At 43.9% G+C, this 24335-nt stretch overlaps 1 protein-coding gene across 2 annotated transcripts in view; it reads left to right on the top strand.

Moving 5' to 3' along the window:
• NELL1 (neural EGFL like 1) overlaps positions 1-24335 on the top strand; it is a 1046888-nt gene that overhangs the window by 791295 nt on the left and 231258 nt on the right. For both annotated transcript variants that reach the window (XM_073604029.1, XM_073604030.1), the window contains exon 15: positions 6322-6417. In XM_073604029.1, the coding sequence (XP_073460130.1) occupies positions 6322-6417 (96 nt within the window). The remainder of the gene's footprint in view (positions 1-6321; positions 6418-24335) is intronic.

Raw genomic sequence — 24335 nt, 5'->3', positions numbered from 1 at the left:
TCTTTGTATCCCGAACAATTCTTCTGGCATTTGTGGCTGCAATCTTTCTTGGTCTACCTGACCTTGGCTTGGTATCAAGAGATCCCCACATTTTCCACTTCTTAATAGGTGACTGAACAGTACTGACTGGCATATTACAGGCTTTGGATATCTTTGTATATCCTTTTCCAACTTTATAAAGTTCTAATAGTCTTAAGGCCCATACACACGATCGGACTTTTTGACAACAAACATGCAAATTACCTGTTTTAAGACAACATCCGACCGTGTGTACTCTCCATCGGACAAACTTTTTCGGTTTTCATCGGACAAATGTTGGCTGCGCGAACAGACAAACTTTCCTGCAAAAAAAGTCCTACGTCTGCTAGTCCAATCGTGTGTACACAAATCCATCGGACTTTAGTCCAAAGAACAAACACGCATGCTCAGAACCAATGCAAAAGATCAGACAACAATACAGAAGTTGACCAAAGGGTGGTGGTAAAGAGCTAAAAAACCACGTGATTTGGTAAAAGTTGGCTGAAAAAGTCCTGCCGTGTGTATGCATACCAAGTTCACGGCCACCGCCCTTTGGACAGAAATCCACGGAAAAGTTTGTTTGAAGTCCGATCGTGTGTATGAGGCTTAAGAGGGAAATGTTTTCTGTTTTCTCTAGATTACTTCTAACTTCCTGTTGCATCTCTGAGAAAGGAAGTGAGGAGAAATCTTCCCAACTTTCACATGGGCAAAATTGTAATAGCTAGACGACTGGGTCAGAGCAACTCCAAAAAAGCTTTTGTGGGCTGTTCCTGGTCTGCAGTGTTCAGGACCGACCAAAAGTGGCCCAAGGATGGAAAACCGGCCAACCAGCAACAGGGTTATGGGAGGCCTCATTGATGCACATGGGGAGTGAAGGCTGGCCCATGTAGTTTCATCCAATAGAAGAGATACTGGAGCTCAAAGTTCTGAAAAAGTGAATGCTGGTTCTGATAAAAAGGTGTCAGTAAACACAGGGCATTGCGTTGATTTTGTATGGAGTTGCAAACCGGTCACAGTGTCCATGCTGACCCGTGTCCACAGTCAAAAGCACCTACAATGGGCACATGAGCATCAGAACTGGACCACTGAGCAATGGAAGAAGGTGGCCTGGTTTGATGCATCATGTTTTCTTTGACATCATGTGGATGGCCAGGTGCGTCACTTACCTAGGGAAGAGATGGCACCAGGATGCGGTATGGGGAGAAGGTAGCCAGTGGAGGAAATGTGACATACAAGACTTAAAGGATTTGCTACTGATGGACTGGTGCCATATACCACAGCATACTTTCAGAGGTCTACTCAAGTCCATGCTTCAATGGCAGCAAAAGGAAGACATACTCAATATTAAAAGGGGTTTGGGACTTTAAATGAGGTGTTTGAGATCTGTCCTGCGGGCCCCTTCCCATACTTCCCAACATTTTGAGATGGGAATGAGGGACACCTACTAGCAAATGTATGTAGGTATAAGACATGCCCCCTACCACACCCCCTTAAAGGAGCGTTAACCCAAAAAAAGGTTAATTGAATCCACAAGGGACTTTTTTTTACCACTACTATTGCTTTATATTGGCTTTTAAAATTTACAAATGCAGCCATTTATAATTTTGGATGAAAGGTTTAGCACTGGGAAACACTTTTTGAAAGATAAATAGTACATTTTATATACAGCTATATAGATCAGACCAAAATGAGGGACATAAGAGGGGGAAAGAGGGACAGAGGGACATTGCTCCAAATTTAGGTACAGTTGGGGGCTGTGCCTTCCTCAGCTCCAGGAATGAACATTTTAAGCAGCCACCAGTTTTCATGTTCACAAAGTTAAAGGGGTTGCATTAAGGTGAAAAAACTTCAGACACTGACCGGCCCCCCACCCGTTTTACTCACCTGAGCCCATTCGTTCCCTCTCTGCTCGGGGTTCTCGGCTCTTGATTGGATATATTGATAGCAGCGCAGCCATTGGCTCCCGCTGCTGTCAATCAAATCTAATGACGTGGGCACCGGGAGGGGGCGGGGCTGAGTCGGGCATTCTATGGACGTAAATGCTGGACTCGGGAGCGTGCCCATAGGTGTTTTTTTTTTTTTATTTGATTTGGCCATTTCAGGAAGCCAAGTGCGCATCGACATTAACTTAATCGCTGTTATGATAGACTTGGATGCTGTGTTGCAGTTTCAGACTCGTCTGCCGTTTGCTGAATTCTCTGCTGCATTATTTAAAATATGAATGGAATATATTTATTTCCAGTTTATAATCTGTACTAAATGTCAGGTGCGCTCCGCAACACAATGAAATAACCGAGACATTAATGCGGAAGGGATGGCGATATATAGTCTCCATTTTTACAGGCAAACGCAATATCCGTACGTCATTGTCAACATTAACACCCAATAAAAACCCATGTAGAGATAAATATTAATCAGAATGGGTAAATATAGTTGAAAGCGGAGCGCCTCGGCTCACAGATGGGAGAAAAATCGTCGGAGTTTATTGTGCGATGTTGCAAATAAATTGTGATGGAGTGCGCAACAGCAGATGATTAAGAGTCTTATTAATAAACAATGTGATGGTTTCCGGTACTTTTTAAGAAAAGATAACAAAAGAAATGACAATTCAGTTTTATGTGTGTGTGCTCATTGACTGGCGTGTTGGTAATTCTACGCTCTACCACTTCCAGCCCAGAGGACGTATTTATACAGCCTCAGGAGGCAGCAGCTATACCAGGAATCATGGCTGCCGTGATCCTGGTACCATTTTTTTTTTTAAAGCCAATGATTGGCTTTCTAGCAGTGGCGGCCCGTCCATTAGGGACGCCACCCCCCCCCCCCCCCGCGCAATCCATGCGTCTGGCCCCCTAATCTACATGCAGGGCGCTGGATGCATGGATTCCAAGGGTTTTTGTTTTTTTAAGCACATGATTAGAATCTGAGGCTCTAATTGGCTTAAAAAAAGGGTGTACTCGGGGCGCAGAGCACTGTGCCCTGAGCCCACCCAGTTGTGTGACAATAGCAAATAGCATTCGCTATTGTCTTCGTGATTCTCCTAGTGGCCAATCAGAAAGCGGGAGAGACCGATTGGCAGAGCGGAGAAGTGATCATATTGGCCACTGAGGGAAGGAGGAGGGAAGCCGCCGAGGACAAAGCCGCCGTGAGGCCGTAGATGCAGGGTGAAGCCCCCGAGGAGGAAGCAACCACCATGGAGAAGGAGAAGCAGGAAGGAACCAAAGCTGCTAGATGGGGTAAGTGCTAGACGAGCTACTGACCGACAGGTGGGGGGGGCGGTGGGTGCCGAAGGGTGTCATGTTCCCCCCCCAAAATACAAAGCACCAGTTGCCACTGGTTTCTAGTGAATGTTATCTGAGAGGCTATACAGCCATCTGATCCCTTTTACAGCACACAGAAGAGCCCGCCCCTCCTGCCGCCGCCCTGCTGCCGTTCTCTGGCTCTCCGGTTCCACTGGGCAGCGCCGGGACCACTGAAAGCAGCCGGGTCACCTGTGCACAGAGGAGCAGGAGAAACATCCATTCCTCCAACTTCTCTATGACAAATGAAGCCAGAAGAGATGAGGATTTTGTCACTTCTGGTTCCGGTTGCAGTCCGGTGTTTACCTGGCTGGTATGGCCAAAGAAGCAGCCGATCAAACAGACCTCTGTTTGATTGGCTGCCTTTGAGGGCAGATGAGGGATCAGGGGTCTAATATATAACATTGAGCTCTCAATTGGAGGTACCCATCACTGCCCAAGTTATCACAAAGGGTGTTGTCCCCCCCCCTCATGTAATAGCAATAAAGTTGAATGAAAAAAAAGTGTAAAAATATAATAATAATAAAAAAAAAAAACAAGCACCTCCCCCAGTGCTCATGTATAAATACAAACATGCACGTAGGTCCCACATGCATCTGTAAACAGTGCACCACACATGTGAAGTCTCACAGCGAATATTGGAATGAGAAGAATATTTCTAATGCCATAGCTCACTTTTAAATCTAAACTAGTAGCCCGTTTAGCTTTTTTTAAGATTTGCCTATGAAAAAATGAAGGTACCATAATTTGTCCCCATTTCAAAGGCATGCACAATTTTAAATCTTGACATGTTTGTTATCTATTTACTCAATGCAACATCAAATGTTATATTTTACAAAAAAAAAAGTGGGTATCATATTTTGTTTGTGTGCACTACAATTCATTTTAGCGTATTTGCCCTGAAAAATTGCATTTGATAAATTGCTGCGCAAATATTGTGTGGCATAAAAAAATTTGCAACAACCATCATTTTATTCTCCAGTATCTTTGCTTTTAGAAAATCTAGAATGTTTGGGGGTTGTAAGTAATTTTCTAGCAAAAAAAAGAAAAAAATGCAGATTTTTAACATGTATGCAAAATATGTCAAAACTGTCCTGGGCAACAAGTGGTTATAGGGAATTTTTCAGGATGGACATACTGTACAGGAGCTATCTTGGCTTGATGACTTGTTCTTGGAGGTGCAAGGTCTGGGACAGTCATCAGTCTAGTTACTGGCTACTTAGTGAAGATCACGATCAACAGTCATTCCATTCTATCAGGAGGGGGGGTGCCTGCACCCTACGAAGCACTATGTTATTATGAAGCTCATTATATATATGCATATTTGTATAAACTGTATATGTATATATATATATATATATTATTATGTTATTATTATTATTATTTTATTATATATTATATATATGTATAAATATATATATATAGATATACATATACAGTTTATACAAATATGCATATATATATATATATATATATATATATATATATAATATATATTTATAAACCAACACGTTTTTGGGATCTGTGGTTCCTTTATCAGGGCTGTAAGCCCTAAGGAGCGACCTTATGGAGGCACATCCTGGAGCAGCAACTATCATTTTTCGGGTGTTGGTGTGTCAATTGTACTTGTTTCTTCAGATTTTCTGCATTAGGATGTTACTTGAAATCTGAAGTTTACTGTGGGATATAGACAGGCTAGTGCCTTTCGGATTTGACCAATTAAGAAGCCATTTTCCTTTTCCTCTTTCTTGATGGACTGTGTTCATGGCTCCCTGGTGGGGCTTTCCGCTCTGTGACATCCACCTAGTGTCTCTTGGATACCATCATATAACCTGCCTTGTGCTTGGTCACATTGGGAAAATTGATTTGTGCACTCACCAGATCCTACAGAGACAAGTTCTGCTTTATATTCACTTAACCCTTAAAGCAAAACGCGTCAGTATGAGTTATCCTTCCTCTATGTGGAAATCATTTTTGATGTATTTATTGTGTATGAACTCAATTTCACTCTTCAAATATCAATAGTGAAGGACTTATTTTTACAGGGGTGTTTTGTTTGAGATATGGGTGGTGGAAGATTTTCATGTTTTTAGGGGTACATCCCCCATGTTACCTTTTAACCAATTTTGTAATAAATAAACTTTTTTTTTTTTTAAATGTTTGTATACTGGAGGTTTCAACACCTTTGAAGTCCTATTTCTATACTTTGGTTCTCTAGTGTATGTCAGGCTGTGGCATGAGAGTCGCAGTTCCAGGACATAACTACTAGGAATGAGGAGATGAAGGACACCGCACACGGTTGCTCAACAGGTGAAGAGGAATAAAAACGGCCTCAGCCTTGAACTGCTCCAAAGCCATGCCTACTGACACGTTTCGTCCACTGGGGCTTAGACCTAGGAGGTCACCTCTGCAGTGGGTGGGGCGAAAACCATCAGGGGCGTGGCTTAGGGGGAGTGCAAGGCTGAGGCCATTTACATTCCACTTCACCTTTTGAGCTAGCGGTGTGCTGCGTCTTTCATCTTATTTCGCATTACTGCTTTCTGGGTTAAAGCGAAACTTCAGGCACCATTTGTTTTACAGCCTCTCAGCCACCCATGTGAATGAGTCCAAAATAATGGAAAATGCCGAATTTTACACTTGTCACCAGAACAGGAGAAGAGAAATCTTCTGTAACAGGAAGTTTTGATAATAGTAAGTTCTGGTAGCTTTTAACCTCTGGTAATGAAGGAGATTTCCTTTCACTTCCTGTTGTGCTTCCAGAAGAAGAACTGAGAGAAGTCTCCATGTTGGGGCAAAATTAATCCCTAGTGGGGTTTTAAGCTCTCCAAAACTTTAGTCTTAAGGGAACTCACAAAGGCGATGGGATGTCAAATATCATTGGATACAGCAGTTTTACCTGATGTCACACTCAAACACTGCTGGAATCTGAAAAATTAAAATATGTTTTCCTTATATGTCTCGTTGTATTAAGGATGAGGGATGTTAAACTGAGAATTTTTTTTTCCAGCTTTCTGCGAGGAAGGGTGCCGATATGGTGGAACCTGTGTGGCCCCTAACAAGTGTGCCTGTCCTCCTGGATTTACCGGAGCCCACTGTGAGAAAGGTACGGCTCGGAACATCTTATTATTTAATGTTGTTTTCTTGTTGAATGAGGAAATGGGAAATCTCTACTGGGTCTCTGTCTGGAAAATGTTCTGATCAGTTGCTTTACCAGCAGTAGAACTAAGGTCACCATGTTTGAAAATGTCATTCAGCTTCCTTTTGGGGTCAAATGCTGCCTTCAGAAACCTTGACAAGGGTATTGTATATGGTATGGAGTCACCAAGGCCAGACAGAATCTGTCCATCTCTGTTTCTCAAATAATTGGCACCACGCCCAAGTTTGGATTATGTAGCTATTTATAAAACATTAAGCAAGTTTACATTAATACCCATAAATATAAACACTAAATGACCAGAATTGGGACCAAGATGACCTTTGAGGGTCATCTTTAAAACATACCAACTAGTATCAGGCACACTAGGCCCTTAGTTGCATGACAATACCTTCTTAACTCCACATACCAAGTGAAACGTAACTTGACCTACTACCACAGGGATGCCATACCTGAAACAGCTCCTCAAATTAAACATTAACTGTTGTTAATGGCCTTCAAAAACCCTAATACCCTGCCCAGCTGGGCAACAGGTAGCGTCCTGAAAAGAACATATTGCAAGGGTGGGAACACTGCTTCAGTGCTACTAACGCCACTTTCTCTCTTGTTTGAAGCTTCATAGAGCTCCTCCTTATCCCCCAAACCAACCAGGCACATTTATTCCTTCATGTTCCTTCCTTAGATACTTAACTATTGCTACCTCTTTCCTTTCCAGACCTGTTTAAGGTTGGAGATCACACTGAACTGACTCAATCAGTCGTAGGTCAATGGGTACACTAAATTGTCAAAAGTACTGTGATGCCTGCCTTTACACACACATGAAATTTAATGGCATCCCAGTCTTAGTCCGTAGGGTTCAATATTGAATTGGCCAACCCTTTGCAGCTATAACAGCTTCAACTCTTCTGGGAAGGTCGTCCACAAGGTTTAGGAGTGTGTCTATGGAAATGTTTGACCATTGTTCCAGAAGTGCATTTGTGATGTCAGGCACTGATGTTGGATGAGAAGGCCTGGCTCGCAGTCTCCACTCTATTTCATCCCAAAAGTGTTCTATCGGGTTGAGGTCAGGACTCTATGCAGGCCAGTCAAGTTTCTCCACCCCAAACTCGCTCATCCATGTCTTTATGGACTTTGCTTTGTGCACTGGTGTGCAGTCATGTTGGAACATGAAGGGGCCATCCCCAAACTGTTTCCACAAAGTTGGGAGCATGAAATTGTCCAAAATGTCTTTGTATGCTGACACCTTAAGTGTTCCTTTCACTGGAACTAAGGGGCCAAAACCAACCCCTGAAAAACAACCCCACACCACAGCCTCCCCTCCACCAAATGATTTAGAGGGGTAGCCAAATACGTTTGGCAATATAGTGTGGATGAGCGAGTTTGGGGTTGAAGAACTTGACTGGCCTGCACAAGAGTCCTGACCTCAGCTCGATAGAACACCTTTTGGGATGAATTAAAGCGAAGACTGCGAGCCATGCCTTCTCGTCCAACATCAATGCCTGACCTCACAAATGTGCTTCTGGAAGAATGGTCAAACATTCCTAAAGAAACACTCCTAAACCTTGTGGACAGCCTTCCTAGAAGAGATGAAGCTGCTGGACAGTCAGGTTCCTCATCCATGTCTTTATGGACCTTGCTTTGTGCACTGGTGCGCAGTTATGTTGGAACAGGAAGGGGCCATCCCCAAACTGTTCCCACAAAGTTGGGAGCATGAAATTGTCCAAAATGTCTTGGTACACTGATGCCTTAAGAGTTCCCTTCACTAGAACTAAGGGGCCAATCCCAACCCCTGAAAAACAACCCCACACCATAGTCCTCCCTCTACCAAATGATTTGGACCAGTGCACAAAGCAAGGTTCATAAAGACATGGATGAGCGAGTTTGGGGTGGAGGAAGTTGACTGGCCTGCACATAGTTCTGACCTCAACCCAATAGAACACCTTTGGGATGAGTTAGAGCGAAGACTGCGAGCCAGTCCAACATCAGTGCCTGACCTCACAAATGCACTTCTGGAAGAATGGTCAAACATCTCCATAGAAACACTCCTAAACCTTGTGGACAGCCTTCCCAGAAGAGTTAAAGGTGCAGAGGGTGGGCCAAATCAATATTGACCCCTACGGACCAAGACTGGGATGCTATTAAAGTCCATGTGCGTGTAAAGGCAGGTGTCCCAATTCTTTTGACAATATTGTGTAGGTGATGATGTTGGGGGGGCTGGGTGGAAGAGCTGGGTGGAAGATCTCTCTTTCAATGATTTATGCCCAACTTAAAAAGAAGGTGGTGGTGGGCCCCTTTTGGGGGTTTGGACTGCTACCCTGGGTTCAGCCTCGAGATAGTTTCCACATGTACTTGTAAAGGTAGGTTAAAAGGAGGGCCCGCTATCCAGTAAATGTTGTAAGGTGAATTTGTAATCGTTTATTGAAAGTAGCAACAGGTGATCATACCGACGCATTTTGGGGGAACAAAGCCTACCCCTTCCTCAGGGCTGTTGCTGCATGCTAGCAATGAACGAGGATGGATCCCAAACGGGTGTGTCTGTAACACCAAGATTGGAAATAGTTTTCGCAGAGGTTGCAAATACACGTTTACAACTTCCCCTTCCAACTTGCATTTAATGGAAATTGGGTGCTCCTTTTTACTCTCCAGACCTATTCATGCATCTGCCTCTGTCTACTGTCCCAGGCTTGACTATTGGTCAGAGGTTCTTCACTACCAGTTGACTTCCCCTGGTCAGTTGACTTCCTGTCCCTGCAGGTTCTGAAAAGGACACCCTTGCCAATCATCATCCGAAGAGGAAGCATGTATAAAAGTTTTTCTGCTTAAGATCTCAGCATTTGGTGCAGGGAGAAGGCACAGGTCCACCATCCAGCCCCACTGCTGGCAGCTCACAGAGCTCATTAAGAGACTGAAAATTGCTGTGACTGGATGTGACTGAATGGCGTACTAATGTTTTAAAGCCGTATATGCCCAGGGATGAATGCCCAAAACGCAGGCTGCTTGACTTGCACCTGTGCCTTCTGCATCGTGGTTGCATACCTTGGAGAGCTCACGTTGGCCTAAGAAACTCTACTAGATCTTTCATGAAGACATGCTTGGCACCTGTCAACACATGTGGTTGCATACGTTGAAGAGATCTTGGTAGCCTAAGGAGCTTTACTATACCTTTCCTGAAGTCATGTCTGGCCCATGCCCCCTTTCTTATCTTAATCTATACTTTAGACAGCTTCATTGATCAAAAGTAGGAAGGGACAATCTTAGGAAATTGAAGTGATTCTTTTTCTCTGGGACATCGGGGTCCTTGATAATGTCTAAAAGGTATGGCACTCGTGCCTGCAGTTTTGGAACTTTAAAGTCAACATGCTTACTTTAATCATCCATAAATCATCAGTGTGCTTTGCAAATACAGCTCAAAAATGTGCAATTCTAAAGGGGGTACTTGTAAAGATAAAAATATGTCAAATATGTTGTTGTGATTTTGCACATACAATTTTGTTGTTAATATAACAAGAAAAAAAACAAAAACTAGCAAAATAAAGGTTATTGGGTCATCTTACCCTCTTTGAATTATGAAAAAAAAAAAACAGGGACATTGCCGGGAAGAGCTGTACCGATAGGCATGTAATGGAAATCTATCTGTGAAAATCTGCTAAAATAACTGCAAATGAGCAATTTCAGCTTTTTTAACTATCCAGATGGAAACTTGTTAAACGTTTTCTCGATTGCTGGACCTGTTACAGTTGGTGGAAATATAAATCTTAAATGATGGGCTTGTTAAACAAAGTGTCTTTACTGTGGAGTATCATTATGGAGAGTCTTGTCTTTTCTTTGAGATTAATTATACATGTTGGGGATGGAGTGTATGTTTTTCTAATTTTAGCTAGATCAGTACATACATCTCAAGTCATTCCAAATGATTATTATTTGTCAAAGCATAAGCAAAGTTTATAGGGCATTGGGGCTCTATCATTGGTTCTTCCTGCAATTCAGGAAAGGTATAGTGACCCTCAAGTGTCAGTGTGTCATTGTTCTGGATCCCCAAGTGTCAGTGTGTCATTGTTCTGGATCCCCAAGTGTCATTGTTCTGGATCCCCAAGTGTCATTGTATCATTGTTCTGGATCCCCAAGTGTCGGTTTATTATTGTTCTGGATCCCCAAGTGTCTATGTATCATTGTTCTGGATCCCCAAGTGTCATGGTTCTGGATCCCCAAGTTTCAGTGAGTCATTGTTCTGGATCTCCAAGTGTCAGTGTGTCATTGTTCTGGATCCCCAAGTGTCATTGTTCTGGATCCCCAAGTGTCAGTGTGTCATTGTTCTGGATCCCCAAGTGTCAATGTGTCATTGTTCTGGATCCCCAAGTGTCAGTGTGTCATTGTTCTGGATCCCCAAGTGTCATTGTACCATTGTTCTGGATCCCCAAGTGTCATTGTTCTGGATCCCCAAGTGTCATTGTATCATTGTTCTGGATCTCCAATAGTCAGTGCATCATTGTCCGGGATCCCCCAAGTGTCAGTGTGTCATTGTTATAGATCCCCAAGTGTCATTGTTCTGGATCCCCAAGTGTCAATGTGTCATTGTTCTGGATCCCCAAGTTTCAGTTTGTCATTGTTCTGGATCCCCAAGTGTCAGTGTATCATTGTTCTGGATCCCCAAGTGTCATTGTGTCATTGTTCTGGATCTCCAATAGTCAGTGCATCATTGTCCGGGATCCCCCAAGTGTCAACGTGTCATTGTTTTTGAACCCCCACATGTCATTGTTCTGGATCCCCAGTAGTCAGTGTGTCATTGTTCTGGGACCCCCATGGGTCTTGTTTTATTGTTCTGTTCCCCCAAGTGCCAGTGTGCAAAATATTCTAACCATGGATAGAATTTCGTATTTCTTTTAATTTCCAATTACAAAGGATTTTATTCAAGTACCTTAAGCTCTGTTTGGACTTCATGCATTTATTTATTTATTTTTATGGTTTCGTACCCCCCCCCCCCCTACCATTCAGTGTCCTGACATTTGGTTATTTTTTTTTTTGTCCAGTGACTTTCATAAACAGTTCCCAAGTCATTAGTAATGGTGCTAATTACCTTCCACCCTCATAGACAGAATGCTGCTAATTAATGACAACAGCTCACGTTTTAGTTTGCTGTAGGCAAGTATTAGTGAGGATCTGTCAACCTGGCACCGGGCCTACCATCTACTCTAAGTGAGAGGAAATGTGCGACCAGAAGGGTTGTCTACTGCTGTCATAGACATGAGATTGTCGCTGTGTTCGTCTTGCGTTGAAGATGTTAATGAGTTTGTGTGAACGTGATCCGCAGCGCAGAGTGTTATACCCGGGGGGGGGGTCTTGTAGAGTCAGTATTTATTCCACAGACTTGGTAGATGAAGCCAGGATGGCACGTCCAATGAGGAAGACTAATGTGTGTGTTTGTGATTGTAGTAAGCTGACCTCCAGGCAAAGATTACAAAGTGTCAACTAATGCAATTATGTATTCATTAAAGTGATTGTAAACCTCAGGCATGAAATATGAACAAAGCACATCCCTCTATAGTGTGTACTTGTCTTAGTCCAGAGCACCAAGTGTCATTTCTGTCAGCTGCCTCCTTCCTCTGCTATCAGCATGAGTCACTTCTGACACCTTTTCCTGACACCAAGAGATAAAAGGTGACAGGGGGAGGGATCCCCAGCACGCAGCCTTTGATTGACAGCCTCAGCTCTGTCCCTGTGTTCTGTGTGAAGGGAGGGGGGGTTGTGACCCTTCCCTCCAATCAAAGCAAAAAATATCACCAGCACACCAAGGGTCTCCAGAGAGGGTCCCAAAGCTTTAACCAGCGATCGCATAGTTACAGCAGATCGCAATGTTTCGGAGCCACGCAGGACCCCCTTCGTCAGGCATGCTCTGACCTGACACGGTTCCAGCCGTTGGTTGCTACAGCACCCACTTAGATGCACAGCCATTTCTACAGGTACGTGTGCGTTGGAATTAGTGTGTTGGAAGTTCCCTCCAATCAGCTCTTCAGTTCCCCACCCCCCCTGCTTTCTGGAAGCTCAGACAAGCTTTCTAAATTCTAGAAGTTAGAGGAGAGAAGACTGCAGATAAACAGGTGCAACTTACATAGAGCGATTTGTTTCTTCTCTGTTCACCACCTGAGGGCGTACCTGTACGTCCTCTTTAAGACGCAAGTTAGTGGGTGCGCGCCCTGCGTACTCCATGAGCGTGCCCGCGCGTCCCGCGGACTCGATGTCTGTCGGTGGCCCGCGATCATGACGCGGAGCGGCGGAACGGGGAGATGCCTTTGTAAACAAGGATGTTTGTAACTAGGGGACCGCCTGTATATGATAATGGTTGTTGCACCTGCTATATTTGTTTATAAACAACATGCTAACAATTATCTTATTTGATTTATTAATTAGCTGTAAATCAGAGATCAGCCATAAAAACCGGTATTAGCCATAGTCAGGGGAAAAAGTGGGGGGCATTCTGCTCCAATTACCAGCAAATGAATGGGGTACAAAACCAGCGCCTTTTTAGTTAGCTGATCATGGCATCCATCAGGCATCTATTTCTTTACTACAAATTTCCTGGAAATGAGGCATTGAGCATCTGTGGGTAATTATTCCATCACGCTAATGGTACGTTCCGTACGTTGATTTGTGGCGCTTTGTAAGTGAGAGGAAGCAGGCAATGTACCAGTCAATTAAACTGAATTAACGAAATCCACCGTGGATCCTTGCCAGCAGTGAGTTTTAAGTAGTTTAAGGCAAAATGTCTTGAGTCTTTTATTTTGTGTTGTTTAATTAGAGATTATCTGGAAATCATGGGTTGGCTTCTCATCATTGCACTCTCTTGCTGTGCCATATTTTCAGGATTTTGGTTTATATACAGGCTACCGCCACTAGAGGGAGCATTTCTGTGTATAAATCTCTGTACATGTAAAATCATCTTTACAGTACGTCTATGTTGACGGTATCAAGCTATGCCACCTGGAGAGATTACTATATCTGTATTACAGTGCCTTGAAAAAGTATTCACACCCCTTGAAATTTCCCACATTTTGTCATGTTATAGCCAAAAACATAAATGTATTTTATTGGGATTTTATGTGATAGACCAACACAAAGTGGCACATAATTGTGAAGTGAAAGGAAAATGATAAATGGTTTTCAACATTTTTTTACAAATAAATATGTGAAAAGTGTTGGGGGGGCATTTGTATTCAGCCCCCTTTACTCCGATACCCCTAAGACCCCTTTCACACTGGGGCTGTTTGCAGGCACTATTGCGCTAAAAATAGCGCCTGCAAACCGACCCGAAACAGCCGCTGCTGTGTCTCCAGTGTGAAAGCCCCAGAGGCTTTCACACTGGAGCGGTGCGCTAGCAGGACAGGAAAAAAAGTCCTGCTAGCAGCATCTTCGGAGCGGTGAATACACTGCTCCTTCGCCGCTCCTGCCCATTGAAATCAATGGGGCAGCGCGGCAATACCGCCGGCAAAGCGCCTCTGCAGAGGCGCTTTGCGGTGGTTTTTAACCCTTTCTCGGCCGCTAGCAGGGGGTAAAACCGTCCTGCTAGCGGCCGAATACCGCCACTAAAACGACGGTAAAGCGCTGCTTTACCACCGACGCACCTCCCGCCCCAGTGTGAAAGGGGCTTAACTAAAATCTAGTGGAACCAATTGCCTTCAGAAGTCACCTAATTAATAAATAGAGTCCACCTGTGCGTCATTTAATCTCAGTATAAATACAGCTGTTCTGTGAAGCCCTCAGAGGTTTGTTAGAGAACCTTAGCAAACAAACAGCATCATGAAGGCCAAGGAACACACCAGACAGGTCAGGGATAAAGTTGTGGAGAAGTATAAAGCAGGGTTAGGTTATAAAAAAAATCTCCCAAGCTTTGAACATCTCACGGAGCTCTGTTCAATCCATCATCGGAAAATGGAAAGAGTATGGCACAACCGCAAACCTACCAAGACATGGCCGCCCACCTAAACTGACCGGCCGGGCAAGGAGAGCATTCATCAGAGAAGCAGCCAAGAGGCCCATGGTAACTCTGGAGGAGCTGCAGAGATCCACAGCTCAGGTGGGAGAATCTGTCCACAGGACAACTATTAGTCGTGTTCTCCACAAATCTGCCCTTTATGGAAGAGTGACAAGAAGAAAGACATTGGTGAAAGAAAGTCATAAGAAGTCCTGTTTGCAGTTTGTGAGAAGCCATGTGGAGGACACAGCAAACATGTGGAAGAAGGTGATCTGGTCAGATGAGACCAAAATTGAACTTTGTGGCCTAAAAGCAAAACACTATGTGTGGTGGAAAACTAACACTGCACATCACCCTGAACATACCATCCCCACCGTGAAAAAGGGTGGTGGCAGCATCATGTGGTGGGGATGCTTTTCTTCAGCAGGGACAGGGAAGCTGGTCAGAGTTGATGGGAAGATGGATGGAGCCAAATACAGGGCAATCTTAGAAGAAAACCTGTTAGAGTCTACAAAAGACTTGAGACTGGGGTGGAGGTTCACCTTCCAGCAGGACAACGACCCTAAACATACAGCCAGAGCTACAATGGAATGGTTTAGATCAAAGCATATTCATGTGTTAGAATGGCCCAGTCACAGTCCAGACCTAAATCCAATTAAGAATCTGTGGCAAAAATGAAAATTGCTGTTCACAGACGCTCTCCATCCAATCTGACAGAACTTGAGATATTTTGCAAAAAAGAATGTGCAGAAATGTCCTCTCTAGATGTGCAAATCTGGTAGAGACATCCCCAAAAAGACTTGCAGCTGTAATTGCAGAGAAAGGCGGTTCTACAAAGTATTGACTCCGGGGGGCGCCATACAAATGCCCCCCACACACTTTTCACATATTTATTTGTAAAAAATGTTGAAAACCATTTATCATTTTCCTTCCACTTCACAATTATGTGCCACTTTGTGTTTGTCTATCACATAAAATCCCAATAAAATACATTTGGTTGTAACATGACTTTATCAAGGCACTGTATACCTAAACCCAAGAACAGACATGTGATATTTTGTAGCTTATCATTCTGTGAGCTACACAACCCCTCCTCCCTATGTATTAGAGATGAGAAGTGGGAGAGGAGTGTGTAGTTCAAATCAGGAGAACAGCTAGGGATGATATTGCTGCTCCTCCATAGATAGTGTGGTGAATAAGCGTTGTCACTTTAGGGCAAAAAGTGTGTTACTTGCAGGACCTCCAGGTTCTAATCTAATCCAGTTTTCTGATTAGTTTAAAGTGCAACAGGAAACTAAAAAGGCTAAAGTGATTATAGGAATAAGAAATGCAGGGGGCTGTGAGAGAGGCACAGACTTTGTATGTGAACCCAGCGGTGCTAAGAGAGGTAAACTATGCACTAAGGTACTGAGAGAAGGTCTGAGGGACCAGACAAAAGACCGAGGCTTGAGGTCTGATCAGTGGTACTTCAGGAAGAAGCCAAGTGGCTTAATTACGAGTGTTGAGTGGCGTTGGAAACCCCTGCGACGGTAATGCTGACACTATTTTCATACTTTCCCTTTAAATAAAAGTGACCCATAAAGTCTCAAACGTTATTTTGTGGCTGAACTGAACTCACTGGAAAGCACTACACTTTGAGCGAAATCCCCAGATATCACAATATATACTTCCAAACTTCGCCCCTTATTAACATATGACACCACCAAGCTTGTAATTAATTTTTTTTTTTGTTATCTCTCACCTTGACTACTGCAACACCCTCCTCATTGGCCTACCTCTACACAGGCTGTCCTTTTTCAGTCTGTCATGAGTTCTACTACCAGACTCATTCACCTTACCAACCACCCCAATGCCCGCCAACCTTCTATGCCAATCCCTCCACTGGCTTTCCCTCTCCTCTGCTCTGAGCTACATATCCAGACCATTCATTGTCCCCCACCCCTCTCTGCCAATCCCTCTGCTAGCTTCCCTTTACCTCTGCCTCAAGCTACATCACCAACTACTCATTGTCCACCACCCCTCTCTGCCAGTCCCTCCACTGGCTTCCCTTTACCTCTGCCTCAAGCTCCTTTACTAATTACTCATTGTCCACCACCCCTCTCTGCCAATCCCTCCACTAGCTTCTCTTTACCTCTGCCTCAAGCTACATCAACTACTCATTGTCCACCACCTCTCTCTTCCAACCCCTCCACTAGCTTCCCTTCACCTTTGCACCAAGCTACATATCCATACCATTCATTGTCCACCACCCCTCTCTGCCAATTCCTCCTCTGTCTTCCCTTCACCTCTGCTCCAAGCTCCATCACTATTTGCTCAGTATCCTCCACCCTTCTCTGCCAATCCCTTCACTGGCCTCTCTCCACCTCTGCTCTGAGAAACATCATCAACTGCTCAGTGTCTTCCACCCCTCTCTGCCAATTCCTCTATTGGCTTCCCTTCACCTCTGCCTCAAGCTACATCATCAACTGCTCAGTGTCCACCACCCCTCTCTGCTAATCCCTCCTCTCGCTTCCCTTCACTACTGCTTCAAGCTCCATCACCAACCACTTAGCGTCCTCCACCCCTCTCTGCCAATCCCTCCACTGGCTTCCCTTCGCCTCTGCTCTGAGATACATCACCAACCACTCAGTGCTTATCACCCTTCTCTGCCAATCCCTCCACTGGTTAATGTTCTTGCGATGAATATAATTCAAATTACTAATAAAATACAAAGCCATCTACAACTCTGCCCCGAGCTACATCACCAACCTCATCTCAAAATATACCCAAATCATCCTCCTATTCTCTAGATCCTTGGTCGGCTTCTCCTATACTCTCCTCCAGGACTTCTACAGGGAGCCTCTCCCAGTCTCTGGAACTCCCTACTCCAATCTGTCCAGCTATCCCAGCTACTCTGTCTACCTTTAAGCTGTCTGAAGAGATGAATTTTCACCATCACCTTACCTCCACACAGTTATGACTTCTTGTAGAACTTGCCTCTCCCCTTTAGATTGTAAGCTCTTAAGAGCAGGGAGCTCCTAATTTTCTTGTCTTGAATTGCGTTGTACTGTACATGTACTGTCTCCCTTTATATTTTAAAAAGCTGTGCAAACTGTTGGCACTATATAAATACCAAATAATAATAATAATTATAATAATAATATTATTAGTTGGGGCAGACGTACCATTTGTTTGCCCTCTTCCAGCCCTAACACATAAAGTTATAATAAAAAAATATAGAAATGTTTATGCAAAAATACAGATAGAAAGTCATTTTATAAAATGTTGCCTAAGCAGGCGCTAATATCAGTAGTCAGGTGGTCACAGTCTAATTGTGTTGCCCCCAGGCCTCTACCTGCACCTCATTGCCTGTGTAGGTCTTTGGCTAATGGTAGAGATTTTTGAAATGCCGGTAAAAAAAAATTCAGTTTCCAGGAATGGACAGCCATTGCAGACTCTGTCAAGGAAAATTTCCAGGAACAGACAAGCTTTTCGGACAATCCTCCTCATGCGGAATTCACCCACTTGGCCTGCAGACAAGGTCAATGAATCTGCCAGGCTCTCAGGTTCCATATGAGTGAGCTCCAAAGCGTTCTCTTCTATACAGGAATCCTGTTTAATGACAGAAAGCCTCTCATTTTCAGCATCACACTTGGCTGGCCTTGAAGACTCGCTGAACGAGGCCAAACTTAGTAACCGAAGCTGACGAAATCCCCCAGCCATCGCGGTCCATTTTTGTAGTAGCGGCTAATTAAAAGTTAGGATGTTGTTTGAGATTTGGGGTGAGCGGAAAAGTTTTGATATAGTTGATTTCGCTACAAAACTATTAAAACTTCACCAAAAGTGAAAATTTTCAGTGGAGCTTAGGTAAAATTTTCTTATATATTTTTTGGTTTAGATGATTTTTTTTTTCAGGGGGAATGCTGAATTGAAGGCTGTTTTATTTTTTATTATTTTTTTTTATTAAGGACCCACTTATATCTTTGCATTGGGGTACCACATGGCAACACACAATACATGCTTTGCACTGCCATTCATTTTAAATGAATTTTAGTGATTTTGATTAAATTCATTTTGACACAAAATTCCATGAACGGGGTGTTGGTTTCCTGAAATTGGAGCATACCTTTAATGCAGGTCAGCAAAATCCCATTGACTGTAATTGAGCATTATATATGGCAGTTTACAGGCTGAAATTTGAAAGGATAGTCAATATGACCCTACATAGGTATACACTCGGCTGGATAAAACCAAGTGAACTGGGGGGGATAGTTTGGGTGGACAATCCACAGGAAGGATCCATTGATTTGGTAATGGTTCCAAAACCAGCACCCTTGATGCAGCACTTCTGGGAGACTGAAGAGATCTCTAAGTAGACAAGCAATCAGAGCAGAGTGCGCAGACTAAGTGTAGCAGGTAATGTAACATTTATTGGAAAAAACACAATTAAAATTATTCTAAAGGTTGTAATTTAATAATAATAATAAACATGATGTACCATTGCACAGAGCAGCCCCTATCCTCTTCTTTTTAGGACTCCCACTGGTGATCCTCGCCCCTACCGAGTGCCCCCAATAGCAAGTCTCTTGCTATAAGGGCACTCGAACAACCTCGCTCCAAAGCACTGCTCCTTTGAATGGAAAATGTCCATTCACACACAGAGTGTGTGTCAGAAACCATGAAATCAGACCAAGACAGAACTACAGTTAAATCACACTTGTTTAATTATAAAAGTAAAAAGAACAAACATAGTCAAAACATAGCCAAAAATTCAGTAACCAGAACGGATAGTCAGCCAAGCCAGAAGTCAGGGATCAACGTAGTGAAACAGCAAGCAGGATCTGGAGCCAGAAGGGATGTCAGCAAAGCCAGTCTTTAAACAGGAACACATGAGATTGTCTCTGTGATGTTGACCAAGGCAAAGGCAGAGATCCTCGTGACTGGACGGCTTAAGTAGGCAGGACTGACGAGCAGGATATCATCAACAGCTGAGTAACTGTGGTGAGAGATGGGAGCTGGCAATTAGCCAACAGCTGAGCGGCCAGCTCAGAGAAGGAAGGGCTGAGGCCAGGCCTGACAGTGTGGCTTGGTCCCACCCCCCCACTCTGCCCTCATTGGCTCACTGGCTGTGAATGACAGCAGCAGGAGCCAATGGCTCCCAGTGCTGTGTGAGCCAATGAAGCAAGAGAGATGCGAGAGAAATGCTGCTTTCATGCACATCGCTGGATCGAGATGGGGCTCAGGTAAGTATAAGGGGGGGGGCTGAGGGGAGGGGGGATCTGCATCCAGAAGGTTTTCTACCTTAATGCATAATATGTATTAAGGTAAAAATAAAAAACTTCTGCCTTGAGAACCACTTTAACGAATCACATTTAGTGAAATCAAAAGAGCTTATCATAGTTCTCAGATGCCTTTCACAACTGGAAGAGATGCCTGGAGGCCTGCCATTATGGATACCCTGGTAGTGGTCCTGATGTTTTCTCTAGTAATTAGAGAGACAACAAAGGGGCACCAGACAAAGTGCAGTAAGACAAAAGAATAGAAACAGCACACAAATAATGGCAACTCACTAAAATTGTGTGCGCATGCACGTGAATGGTATGCTAAGGGGCCAATCACAGGAACTCCTTTAGCTTGTAGCAGAATTCTAGGATCCCAGCAGAGCGCCGCCACTGTGGGGGTGGAGTCGGTTAGCTGGGGTAACCAGGCAGCCTCTGGAGGAAGCAGGAAGCAGCATATGTGGTCTGTGGAGCGCAGGTGAGGACAGGAAATGACGGAGCTGGAAGTGATGTCCAAGGGGGTGTGGCTACGTGTTTCAAAGCTACAGGCTCTTTTTCAAACCAGCAGGCTGTGCTTTGTCAGCAATTCAAATATTCCTTAAAAAAGGATGTGCTGCACCCAAAGAAATGCAACACAAAGCGGGTCAAACACAGCCCGTATACTGCCATGTGTAATGCTCATTTGCAGTCAATGCGATTTTGCTGACCTACGTTTGAGGCACATAACAAACGCAAGCCCTCAAAGGAGTCTAAATTTGGAATTAGGATTTTAAGGCCCAATTCCAGTATTGCAACTTGAAAGAGAAGGGATGCAGGATCTCAGATTGAAGAGTGCTAGTCCGCTAGAGGACAGTCATATATAAGCCAGCTATACATTCTAAATATTTCCAGAATGTTTGTTTGAGTTCCGAATCCTGTGGGGGTCAAATCAGCATTAGTTTTTTTACCTTAGTGACGAGAAAATTCAAAGGACTGGGATATTTTTTCTTTCTCAAATAAACACATTTCTAACAGATAAATCAAACAAGCTAGAAAAGCTCCAACACAGGATGGGTCTGTGGGAGCCTAAAATAGTGCAGTGCTACGTCCTCAATAATAGTAATTTGAATAAAGCACATTAAAAAAAATGGACTTTATAGGCACAAATTATAGAAAAAAATAGAATAAATTTTATTACATATATATTACATAAAACATGTTAAAAATACTGCCCAATGCAGTGATGACTAAAGATCCACATTGGAGAGGTTTAACAGGTATTTTTAACATGTTTTATGTAATATATATGTAATAAAATTTATTCTATTTTTTTCTATAACTGGTGCCTCTAAAGTCCATTTTTTAATGTACTTTATTCAAATTACATTTCTAACAGAGTATATGATTTTCACTCAATAAAGTCCATTTGTTCCAAAATTGAATATTAAAAGCCGCCTCCCCTTTCCATCGCCGCCGCCACCCCCTATTCATGCGTCCGGCCCCTTTCAGGGCACCGGGCACATAAATTAAAGTGGCAGGGTTTTTTTTTAAGCCCCTGAATAGAACCAGAGGCTCTAATAGGCTTTCAAAATATGGTGGGCTTCGGACACAGAGCATTGCGCTCGGATCCCACCTAGATGTGTTAGAATAGTGAATGAACATTTGCTATTCTAACATTGGATCGCCTCTCTGCAAATCAGCAAGCGCGGGTGTGAGATGCATTTCCCGATTGGCCGAAAGGAGAAGCGTTCTGATTGGCTGCCGAGGAGGAGGGAGGAGACGGAAGCGGCCGAGCAGGGGAAGGAGATGGCCGCTCATGATGCCCGTGGAGGAGAGCCAGGGAAGCCGTCCATGGCTGAGGTAAGTGCACCGACCAAATGACCGATCCGGCACTGTTTGCCGCCCCCCCTCCCCAAAAAGAAATTACCACCAGAAGCTACTGGAATAAGTAGTGACAGGAATAGAAGAACAAGGCTACCTAACATGAACATATGCTTTTTGGGAGGCCAGGAGCCCCCCAGCAGCACAAGAACCTAGGGGAGGGAGAAGGCAAAGGGCTCGTTGAGATGTTGGAGTTTCAGTCTGCCTAGAAAGTTGGTGAGGTCCCGCTTGAGATACCATTTTGTGTAATGGAAAGGGCGCATTGCAGCCGATAGCTCTTCCTGAGTAAATGTGAACTCCATAAACTTTCACCATTTGACGAAGAAGCGTTGAGTAAACCGGTAATTCAATACAATGGTGTCCAGTCTTTCTATGTTTAAGAGTGAAAGCTGCACCTGTTTTACAGCTATAAGGCAAGGTAGTGAAGATTTTATATATAGAAAGACAGGGAGGGCACACCAACCTAGTGCATTACCAGAGATAACATTTATTTAAATAGTAAAAACAAGAGTCGTACTTTTTAGAGAAGCTTGACATTGCTCAAAGAATTTGGAGCTGTGTCTTCTAGACACCCTTCAACCTGGACCGGGTATATAGGAGGACCTACTGCTAAGGCTCTGATGAAGAGGGTACTCCCTCAAACGCGTAAGCCGCCTGCGATACCATCTGGGTCCTCCTATATACCCGGTCCAGGTTGAGGGGTGTCTAGAAGACACAGCTCCAAATTCTTTGAGCAATGTCAAGCTTCTTTTAAACATTTGTTTGTGAGCACGACTCTTGTTTTTACTATCTAAATAAATTTTATCTCTGGTAATGCACTACGTCGGTGCGCCCTCCCTGTCTTTCTATATGTTTCAGCTCCAAGGACAGCCATTGTTCTGAGGAGGGCAGCAAGACCTCTGACTTTCCACATTTAGTCCAAAGGGTTGGCTACGCTACGTACATATGGACTAGGTTCCTGAGCGCAGGAGATTGCTTTGTGGTGAAGATTTTATCCAGTTGCTCATAATCATCCTGCGAGCTACAAGTAAGTATATCTGGGGGAGGTTTTGCGTTGCCATTGATGAAGAGGGAGAAGTTGGGACTTTGCATCCAAAGAGGCATAACAGGGGGTCTTTGGGTAGCTGGGTCTTAGTGATTTTGGAGATGTAGGCGATAACAGAGTCCCAGTATATAGAGATAGCCGAGCAATCCCATAGGCGGTGTAGCAGTGAAGGGCATGGTATTGTGCGCCAGGGGCACTGTGCTTGTGAGGGATCTTCCGTACTGAAATGGAGAGGGAGATAGGCCCTGTGAATGATTTTCCACCCACATCAATTTTCACTCACAGGTCTACTAGTATGCGAGAAGCTTCTCTAATTTTATCTTATACTCTGCAGTAGATTCCTCGTTTTTTAAAACTTGCGTTGGACTTCAAGCTCTGGGAAGAAACGTTACCATTTGCTTTCAACCGAAGAAAATGTAAATTTTTATTGTCTTTAGGTTGTGTTTTGATAAACGGAATTGATTGCGTTGTGGGAGTCTGTGTCCAACATGGTGTGACCCGATCCATTTTTGATTTTCTTGGATAAGTGGGTCAATACCGGATCAGGTTTCAGAAAAAAAAAAGTAATAAAACGGATATCGAATTTTGCATTCAACAGCAGTTTTACTTAAATGAGTATTGGACAGCTGCCGCAGATATGACCCTTACCGGTTGGCTGGTGCTGGACACATGGCTGAGCCCTTCTTGTTTTATTGGAAAAAAAGGATCACAGTGACAGGAAATTACATCATAGCCAAGCAGTTCCAACATTTTATTATACAAGCATTAAAGGTAAATTACAGGTATGGTAATAGTTACAAAGTTACTTTGGATCAGTTTGTAAATATGAACAAGCCATACCCATGGAAGTTGGAAATCGCTGTATAGGTACCACTTCTTCAGTGATCTCCACTAGCCTCTGGGTCCCGTGCCAAGCTGGTGCTCTGCTCCTTAGCAGAGCAGCACAGGAGGTCCCTCTCTCAGCATGGGCACAATTCAGAGAATGCTTTGCATTCTCTCAATGGATGCAAAGCGTTCTCTGATTGGACAAAGTGAAGATAGGGTGGTCATGTCACGATCTCCACCTCATACAATCGGAGAACACTTTGCATTCAATGAGAAAATGCAAAATGTTCTCTGAATGGTGCCTGTGCCAAGCAAGTGACCTTCTGTGTTCAGTAAGCAGCAAGGCAGCCATTCAGCACAGGACCTGGAAGCTAGCAGCAGTCAGTGTTGTAGCAGTGCCTAATACTGTGATTTCCTGCTTCCATGGGGAAATCCTAAAGTCAGGGCTTTTTTTCTCAGAGAGTAGGTGCAGGAACCCCCCCCCCCTTCTGTGTCACTTCTTGTCTCCACCCCCTACCCACCCCTGAGCAACGTTTCTTGGTTTCATCCCCCACCCACCTCCTAGTACTGCCCCTTTTAGAGAATACAGAGCCAAGTATCATTTTGTGGCGCTAAGTAATTTGTATGGAATTTGTTAATGATAGCAAGAAAAGTAGTAAAATAGATCCCCCACAGCCAGCAGCAATGGACCCCCCCCCCCCAGCAACAATAGATTTGATCAAAAACAATAGACCCCCCCAGCAACAACAATGGACCCCCACAACAAAATACCACCCCAGCAGCAACAACAGATGCCGCCAGCATCAATAGACTCTCCAGCAGCCAGCAACAATAGACCTCAATAGTAGACCTCTTCCAGCAATAATTGACCCCCAGTAACAATAAATCCCCCACCAGCAACAATAGACCTCCC

The sequence above is a fragment of the Aquarana catesbeiana genome, linkage group LG11 (genome assembly GCF_042186555.1).
Source record: "Aquarana catesbeiana isolate 2022-GZ linkage group LG11, ASM4218655v1, whole genome shotgun sequence".
NCBI lineage: Eukaryota > Metazoa > Chordata > Amphibia > Anura > Ranidae > Aquarana > Aquarana catesbeiana.
This window is presented reverse-complemented; position numbering and strand designations above follow the sequence as displayed.